The sequence below is a fragment of the Notolepis coatsorum genome (genome assembly GCF_963971535.1).
Source record: "Notolepis coatsorum genome assembly, chromosome: 15".
NCBI lineage: Eukaryota > Metazoa > Chordata > Actinopteri > Aulopiformes > Paralepididae > Notolepis > Notolepis coatsorum.
This window is the reverse complement of record NC_140179.1, coordinates 73,270,650-73,280,649: the sequence shown is the minus strand read 5'-3', so window position 1 is coordinate 73,280,649 and position 10,000 is coordinate 73,270,650. Positions and strand designations below refer to the sequence as shown.

The window sequence follows — 10,000 nt, the reverse complement described above, 5'->3', positions numbered from 1 at the left end:
GCTAATGGCGCGCATACCAGTGAGGCTAACTGCCTAAGAAAATGGGCACAGAGGCACTGAAAGAGGATTTCACTCGTCTAATGAACACACTAGACAAATATCAAGATGTATCCATCAGTGGACCAATTGCATGCGTTCGACTCCTTCAGACATTAAGCACCCCCCCACAGCCCAAATGGAATGATAAAAAAATAAATATATATATTTATATTTTTTTGTATATATATTTTTGGGGGGGAGGGGGGTAGTCAACTATCGGCAAATTTTGGCCAATCAAAGTCGACTATACAAATCCTTAGTCGGGGACAGACCTAATTGATAGAATGGCAGTTAAACCCCTTCCCTGTGGGCCCTCCCTCGACTGTGCATGCATCAAAAAAAGAATCTCAATAAACTCAGTAAAACCAAACACTTTTACTTGATATTTGTGAAATGCATTGTATTGCAACTCTGTATGAAATGTGCAATGCAAATAAAGTTTGATCAATTGACTGATTGATAGATTGAAATGGCAGTGGATGTTGTTGACGCATTACTAATACAGTATGTACTACAAGTACACATTTGTTTTCCAGTTCATGTCCCTTACTTACAATAGTTACTTTATATATTTATATATTATAAGAGTTACATTACATATTAACATTCTGCAACATTGCATATGGTTTCATTCAAATCTATTATATTCCACTCCTTCGTTTGTTCTTGCCTGCTGTGCTCTCAGTGGCGGCTGGTCCATAGAGGGCGCTAGGGCGTCTTAGGCAATGAGCTGCGTCCATCTGGGAACGCTTTTTGTCTTCACCGTTTTCTCCCTTTTGCTCTCCCCATTGTAGTCATTATGCAAATCCCCAGTGTGTGTCACGATCCTGGTCGTTGCGCCACCCTCATGTCGGTCTGGAGGGGGGGGGGGGGGGGGGGGTGTAGACTGCCAAATGTCTCCTCCAATGCATGTGGAGTCGCTGGGGGCACTCTTTTTCTCCAGACAACTATGAGTTTCACTGGGAGGGTGCAACGCGCACAGAGGTTCATGCTATCTCCCACAGATCCCCTCCCTGCTGAACCAGGGTTGGTCCCGACCGACCAAGAAGAGCCCTGTTCGCTTCTGGATTGATTTTTAAATTGCGATGTTTGTGTTTAAGGCTTTAAATGGTCTGGCCCCTCAGTACCTAGCTGAACTTCTCCATGCTTGCACCCCTGCTAGAGCACTGAGGTCATCAAACAAACTACTTTTAGATGTCCCAAGGTCTAGGCTAAAAACAAAAGGTGACCGAGCTTTTGTGGTGGCTGCCCCTAAATTGTGGAACAGTCTTCCACTACAAATTAGGTCTGCTCAGACCCTAGACCTAGAGCATTTTAAGGCTCAACTAAAGACTCACCTTTTTGAGGCGTTTTGAGGCTTGTTAAGCCATACATCCCTGGTCGTGTCGTGATTGTTTTAATGTATTGCAGCTTTTGATTTTGTGTATACTGTATTTTGTATTTTTTTTTTATTTCTCTGTTTTTATATTGTAAAGCACTTTGGTGCAACGTCGGTTGGTTTTAAATGTGCTATATAAATAAAGTTGAACTTAACCTTGACCTTGCTGTTGCAACGACCAGGACTCACACCCTCGCCGGCTGTGTCTGACCAAGTCTCCATTTTGTGCACTTTGATACTGGTTTGTTTTTGTAAGGTGGACTGTGGCCCTCTGCTCCCATGCCTAATCTTCATCCTGACAAACAAGAGCTGAAGCCAGCAGGACTGAGTCGAGCCGGGCCAGTCGACGGTCCTCCGGGGCTGAACATCTGTTGCCTGCTGCACGTGTAGGGTTGGACCCACCCAGCACCGGTCCGGGACATATAGAGCTGAACCATTTGCAAAGACGAATATCTCTAATTTACGATTGTTTTTGATTGATTACTCTTCCTGTATCCAGCCTCTTTGCCCAAAATACTCCTATGAGTCGATTACAAACTACTCAATCTAGGTCTGAACCACGTTATGGCAAAAAAAAAGCACAAGTTGTTCCCAGGTGAGGGATCAGTGGAGGCTTTATGAGTATCCTTACCGTGGGGTCTTTGCCAGCCATTTGGCATTCTTCAATCTTGCTGGTAGACGCAGGCCAAAACACCTGGTGGGAGAAACAACACAGCAGCTCAATATGGGCTTATTTCTCCGGTATCCTATAGTCTGGGAAAAAATGCTGATGCGAAGCTGTTGCCAGAGACGGGCTTGAGAAAATGTACGACAAAAGAGAGCAAGACATGGTTCCAATTAGATATGGGTGTGGTGAATAATGTATATAGTATATATATATATATTAGTGCTGTCAATAGATTACATTTTTTTTACTAATTAATCTCACAATTTTCTTCTTTTTTTTATCCACTTTTTCTCATTATTTTTCTATTTTTCTCCCATTCCAAATTCGCCTCGCCAATTCTCCCTTCAATTCTCCCCTCCCCTGTCTCGAACGATGCTAGACTATGCCTCCCACTGGTCGGCTGCAGTGAGGACCAATCCTTGCATCACGTGTCCCCTCCCGTACACGAGGAGGCAGCTGTCGCATCTTTTCACCTGAACAGCGCGATCTCTCAGTGGCGAGGAGTAACGCGTGGGAGGCTCACACTGCCCCCGATACTTCCTGATTCTGCTGTACAGGCGCACCAACCGACCTGTAGGAGTCGCTGTCCACAACGTCCAATCCCCACCCACCAGCTTTCCCACTTAGTATGAACGACCGGCCAAGCCGGTAGCAACGCCGAGAGCTGGGCTCGATACCAGCATCTCCTGCGTTAGTGGTGAGCGCCTTGCCCACTGCGCCACTCAGCCGCCCCAATCTCACAATTTTCTGTAATTAATCTAGATGAATCTAGATTAAAAATAGCATTTTTCTACTTAAGACAGAAGCTTTTAACAGATATTTACTTGAGTGAAATCATGGAATTAATGTAAAATCAACACAAAGAAAGCATAGATTCAAAGACTATTTTAATAGCTTTCTTTGAATACAGTTCCTCTCCTGTGAAATACAAATGTTCAACAAAACCATCAACATTGACTCAGCTAGACCTCTTTCTTATATCCGCGGCGCTAACAGAAATAAAAACAACCCAGGCCTATATTAAAGTGCAGATTGGCTTAGAGGACGATAATGTCTTGTATGAACTACCAGTAATATAAATCATATTAACAAAAATGTGTTCCATCTTCATGTCAGATGATTTTCAAAAAGGTGCATGAGTCGATGCAAAAAAAGAACAAGCAAATATACTGCTGAAAGTTCAGAATGTTGAAGATTTTTCACTTCATAGATTAATCTTAATAGATTAATCTATCTAAATCATTTAAATTAATCTCCAAAGTTAAAGCATTAACCTTGACAGCCCTAATATATATATATATATATATAGGTTAGTACAAGTCAAGTCAAGTGTTCCTTTATTAATTCCCTTGGGGATATTCAAGTGTCATATCAGCATTGGGGAGGGGGAGGTGCAGGCAGAAAATATAATAATAGCAATAATAATAGTAATGGAGTTGAACATAGTAATAATAGTGAAGTGGCAGAATTCAATCAGAAATAATAATGAGTCCCAGATATTTACCCACACAATATCCATGGTACACTATTCACTCCTCCCTCCCCTTCAAAACCTTCTCCCTTGATGCACCTGTCAATGCAAGATATTTGGTATGAGCATGACTTCTCAAATCAACACCAGAGTTGGTTGACCTATGAATCGCTGTACTCACCTTTTTAAATGTATCTCATTATTTTCTTTTGACTATTATTAGAATTTTCTTCTGAAACTGTTTGTTTGTTTGTCTGTCTATCACTTTGTTTTGATGTCTGTTGTCCTTTGTATTCCGTTCTGTGTTTCTAATGGAAAACTTTCAAGCACATAAAATCTGTTGGTTGCACTGAAAAAACTCAATAAACAGATATATATATTGTGGCAGATATCACCCCCCCTCTCATGGATATGTGAAGGACAGGAGATCTCACGTGCACACACCCCATACACAGACACTACAAAGCCACTAGGTTAGTCAGAGGTAAGTTGAGTGGAGGTGAGGTTGGAGTTGTTGTATTGAGAGAGAGAGATTGTTATATTCGGAGTTGTGAAGGTGAGAAGTAGTGAGAGGAGAGGAGAAAGCGAGGTGTTCGTGGTACTGGACCCTAGACTGGCTGAGAAACCCCCTTGTGTACTGACTCTGGACCGGACGACTATACCCTGAGTATTGAACAATCCCTTCTTTTTGTACTAGAGCCTCTTTTGTGGTTTGACCATCGGACTGTATTACGACCATTCTCTTTGCCTATCAAACTTAATTCTGCCCATAATCAATAAATATTCGTATTGATTGATATTGATCTTGTGTGGACCTTCGAATTAGTTTGTTTTTGAACCGTGGCGAGTCTGAACACCACCAGGCTCGTCACAATAATATATATATATAAAAAAAAAGCTGGAGGTCCTTGTGATGATGTCACAAGATTAAATCGCTGCCGATTGGATAATAGAGATGTCCATAAATGTTACGCCACGAGGATGCACAAATCAAGACACGTCACCTATTATCACCAAGGCACATTCCGGTGTGCGTTCCTGACGAGAGCAACAGGTGGAACCGTATATATTATGGATCGCTGACGGAATTCAATACATTTAAAAATAAGCTACAGAGGAAAAAAGTGTCAGTCTTCCGTTCAGTCATACAGGCATAGTGCACAATGATAGCCTGTCAACGTCATCAAACCCTGCGTGCAGGTGCTTAAAGGTCTGGTGCCATGAATATATCATGGGATTTACTCACGCCAAATGGAAACTAAACGCTTCCCCCATCTGTTTATGCTCCTTATGCTTGTCAATTACACCGACCATAACTCTGTCTCAGCGTATAGAATCATGTGAGCTTCGGTGAGCTTATGAATCCATTCTCACGCGAACCGCTTTTGCGAGCAACCATTTGAAATGCTCTTTGCGTAACCCCCAAAAAAATGGGTCTAATTAAGGGGGGGGTGGAGTTATATAATAATTTGCACAGCATCACACAGATCGCGATAACACCACTGTGGAGGTACTGTAGTATGGTGCATGTTAAGCCTTTCAGCCTTCATCACTTTATGTGGTGCTAAATTTAATGTTCAGTGTTATTTAAATTTCCTCTTTCAGCAGCGAGAGTTCAATAAAATAAAAAATATCAACCCTGGCAACAACACACCGCAGACTAACATTCACATTGCATGTCAAATGAAATATAGGCTATATGGTGTATCTAAAGGGAACAGCTTTGTAATTATATGAAGGCTGTCAAAGTTATCGCATTATTAACAGGTTAACGCAAAATTCTTTTAACGGCACCATTTTTCTTTACGCAAGATTAACGTTTATTTTTTTACATTTTCTTTTTTAAATTATTATTATTATAAAAAAAAAATCTTGTTGATGACAGTATTAAAACTTGAAAAAGATCAGTTTAAGGTAGATTTAGAACAGATACAAAATATGTGATTGTGCGATTAATCACGATTAACTATGGACAATCATGCGATTAATCAGATTAAATATTTTTATAGATTGACAGCCTTAAATTATATAATTTATAACATGCCGTTCGGCGGACCCTTCCATCCAAAGCACCTTACACTGCCATGAGCGCAGGGCCGGACCTAGCACATTTGGTGCCCTAGGCAAGCTTCACCCCTGGCGCCCCCTCCCCCAAATAAATGTTATGTTAGATAAAAAAAATTAAATGTAAAAATATTGGTTGCAGATATAGAAGGGGCGTAAAAACGTCTGCCCAGAAACAAAAATAATAAACAATATTAATAATATATATTTTTATTTTTATTTAGCTGGATGCAGTTTTTGGCGCCCACCTCTGGGTGGCGCTCTAGTCAACCGCCTATGTTGCCTATAGGAAGCTGCACCCCTGCATGAGCGCATACATTTTTAGCAAAGCAGGTCCCAGCAGGGGGTTGAAGCCCCTACTTCTTACAGTGTCAGATGTATTTATCTGATTTATTTCTAGATCGCCAGTGTGCCAATGATTACCCAGGCCACGTTCCGATGATGGCGTGCAGCATGCGTATGCTTGCCCACGGCGGCCGACCCCCTGCTCTAATTGATGGAGATACTGCATGTACACAGGTATTGCATTTCTGCTCTGTGCCAAGCTACCTTCACAATATTACTTCCAATATGTCAAAAATAATCACAGCCATGAAACCAGAGGTAGAGACACAAACATAGTCCCTTTTAGATTTAAACTTATTTAGTACGGCCAGCAGACCTTCCTTTATTCAGCTGCAATACTGTGGAACAGCCTGCCCAGCAGCATCAAACAGGCCCCCGGGTTAACCGGCTTCAAAAAGTCTGTACGAACACGGCTATCGGTATAGGAAAGAGAGAGCATATTTATTATTCTTTTATCTTCAACTGTATATGCATATTGTATCTTAATGTTTTATGATGATGTTTTATGTTGATGTATACCTGTTTCTTAATACCAGGGACCATGGATGGAAATAAGTGCTTGCATTTTATCATGTTTTTATCCCTTGGATGATAAAGTCTCTAATCCACAATAAAAATCCATCAATCAATCAATCAATCACCTTCAGTGCGCCATGGGTGATGTTGTTGATGTCCATGGAGAGGACATGGTCCTTGCAGCCCACGTACATCCGGTCCTGGTCCTCGTCCATCTGCAGGATCCGGTAGTCCATGGCCTTGTCCGAGAGGCTGTAGTGCTCAAAGGACGGGGACTCCAGTAGGTCTAGAGACGAGGCAGAGAGAAACAACCATTCAATCACACTGTATATTTGACTCTATAAAGGAGTGCCTTTTTTTCAGGATAGCAGGGAGAGAAGAAGTGGGTGAGATGCAACAAAAGGTCAATAGCTGGACTCAAACACTGAGGTTACATGGTAACGCCCCCTAAAGAATATTTAACACATTTTTGTCAAATGTAGAGTCACATTTTGTACGTGTATCTGCCAACTTCATGATTTTATATGTACATTTTATGTGTGTTAAAGGAACACGGATATTTTTTGGAAAAGGAACATTTTTGGGCGCTGTGATTTCATCACCTCAAAAGCTCAGTTTAAAAAAAAACAACAGGGCTTTTGAGGTGATGAAATCACTGCGCCCAGGCAGCAGTGGTTCGGCAAAAAAATATCCGAGTAGGCCTATATATCTGCTTAGAAAATGAAAATGTAAAAAAAAAAGATTACGTGGTAAATAAGGCTACACAGGTCACAACATGTTTACAGGAAAGTTTTGGAGTTGTATTAGGAGTGTATTTCGTGACTGTTGGGAAGGCTATACTGGCACACCTACTTCCAGTGAATGACGCTAAGCTAGGCTAACGGTGCGGCTGTTCCCTAAGCCTAATGCATACACAGAGAAGAAAAGGGTATGTATCTGCTTGTCTAACTCCAGGGCAAATAAGCAAATTTCCCCCAAAAGTTCCTTTAAGTGATAATCAAACTGTAATCAAAGAGGCATATTAAGATGTTAGATCACAATATGAAAAACTATGTGATTTAATGTCCTATGCCTTAGCCTACTGTACCTTGACCTTGTCTATTTTGCTGCTCCTTTTACACTTATTTTATGTTTGCACTTTATGCATTGTCTTTTTTTTTTTTTTTTTTTACTGCTGTGAAGCACTTTGAGCTGCAATTCTTGTATGAAAGGTGTTATACAAATGACGTTTTATTATATTATTATTAAATAATGCACTGGGATTTTTTTAACAGTGTGGAACATTACAATAAAATGCCAGTGCACAACATTGGAACAAATGGCAAGGGAACTGGAGATGGTGTTTTCTTAACCCTTTCACTACCACATTACCAGGTTAAGCGTCTGTAGTGTGGTAGTGAAAGGTTAACCTTCTGTAGTGTCGTTATGAAAGGGTGTCGTGTGTGGCAGTGAAAGGGTTAACATTCTGTATTGTCGCAGTGAAGCGGTTAACCCTTTGGTAGTGTGGTAGTGAAAGGGTTAATCAATTCTGGGGGGAACCCAGAATAGTGATATCGGCACTTCTTCCAGAGTCTTGGCCAACTTGTTAAAAAAATGCATATCGTTCTCATACGCGAGGTTAACATCCTCGGCTATTTTGTTCATTCCAGAGGCAGAGCACTCTCTCCGCCAACCGCACCGTCAAAGCCCTCCGCTGTCAAAGCCAGCCTCATGCATATTTATCACTTTTTCAATCTCTTTTGAGAGCGAGGAGGGGGACAGGAGGACAAAACAGATCCATACGCTATCCATACGTTCCCTTTCCCCTCCCTCGACCTTCTCTAAGCTCCCTTTGTTTTTGCCTCACCGCTAATCAACAAACAGGTTTCCTACTCTGTGTGCCGCACGGTGCCTTAGGCTAAGGTCACATTTTCATTAACATCCAACGTATGCTTTAGAGAGAATGGGGCCTTTTATCTTGGGGAGGAAAGTGGCTTTCCTGTGCCACCCCCTCTCCCCCCTCTCTCTCTCTCACTGATCATAGACTTGTGTTTGGTGATTCTGCCATATGCCACATAGAGCCTGGGTTGTTTAACTTTAAACAACTTGAGAGCGTTTCCCATGCCTCTTCACTCTCTCCACTTACCCTATGCCGCTGAGTTAAATCACAGTATATGGTTATTATTATATATTAGGGGTGTAACGGTACACATATTCGTACCGAACCGTTTCAGTATGGGACCTTCAGTTCAGTACGTGCTGTGTAGCGAACGAATACAACGCTACTTTAACCATGTGCGTTCTTTTTTTTCCCCCTGTGCATTAAAATTAAAAACTCCAAAGCCCCCCCACCAAAATATTACTTGCACAAAGGGGCGGATGTTGTTCGATCAGCCAACACACACCACTGAGAGACTTTTTTCACAAGTCGATTATTAATTTGAATATATAAATATTTGTTGACAGCCCTACTTAACAGTAACTGCACACTACGTCACCCCCGAGTGGAACATGGAAAGCCACGTTCTGCAAACTTTCCCCCACTGTACCGAAATGAACCGCGAACCGCGACTTCAAAAGCGAGGTACGTACCGAACCGTGGTTTTTGTGTACCGTTACACCCCTATTATATTATATGAGTCTCAGAGATATTCCCGAGAGCGCGGGGTATTGTGGATAATGTCGTATGACCGAAGGCGAGAGCATCTTGAAGGGAGCTAATGAAGAACATACACAAAAGACGGTTTGTTTTCACCTGACTTGGCGGAAACTCAATTGAAAGTGAAAGGGGCCCCGTCGAGCTCCAAGAGCAGACGTGCATGTAACGGAGAAGAAATACCACATTCTGCCGTGTGCTTCAAAGCCGAGGAGATCATATATAGGGCTCAGGCTGCGGCATTAGATCCTATAGCTCCGAAGAGGCTGTGGAGATCTTGCACGCTTCGCCCTTGCCAAAGTACTAGGAAGTGAGCCATGATGCCACAGAGGGGGGGAAGGAGTAACTAGCAACTAATTAAAAACACACTGGGCTCCGGACCCCATGCCAAAACCACAGTCTTAGCATCCTCCAAAAATAAGCAGATGGGGGAGATTTAACAACACTTTGGACCATGCTTTATTTTTACCTTTTCTTTTTAGACTCGAGGGGGAAGAGATTTAATTTAACAAGTCTGTGGCTTTAGCTTCTGTTTCGCCTTAAGCACAAAGTGGCACAACAAAGTCATTAATGAGGCCTGCTTAAAACGGGATATAGTCCATCTGCTTTGCACAGACTGACTTTTTAGAAATCTGTCCAGAGCGAATAAACATAGGCAGTACTCTCCATTCTTTTGTCTGTGGGGTGTTGTGGGGTGAAATAACTGTTATTATTATGGTGAACTCTGTGCGTTGTTTTCCCAGCGGAGGCAATCGGAGACTGTCATGTTGCTGCCTCCACAGAGGGAGGGGTGGTAGGCCTCTGATCTCGGGGTGCAGAGATGGGACACAGCAGGACCTCTCGCTCTCTCCGACACCTTACAGGCGGGCCATGTACCCTCTGGAG

At 42.2% G+C, this 10,000-nt stretch overlaps 1 protein-coding gene across 1 annotated transcript in view; it reads right to left on the bottom strand.

Annotated features, from left to right (window-relative positions):
* sema3c (sema domain, immunoglobulin domain (Ig), short basic domain, secreted, (semaphorin) 3C) overlaps positions 1 to 10,000 on the bottom strand; it is a 197,438-nt gene that overhangs the window by 104,111 nt on the left and 83,327 nt on the right. The window contains exons 2-3 of the mRNA XM_084330082.1: positions 6,606 to 6,766; positions 2,049 to 2,111 (exon numbers count right to left, since the gene is read on the bottom strand). Of these exons, the coding sequence (XP_084186208.1) occupies positions 2,049 to 2,111; positions 6,606 to 6,766 (224 nt within the window). The remainder of the gene's footprint in view (positions 1 to 2,048; positions 2,112 to 6,605; positions 6,767 to 10,000) is intronic.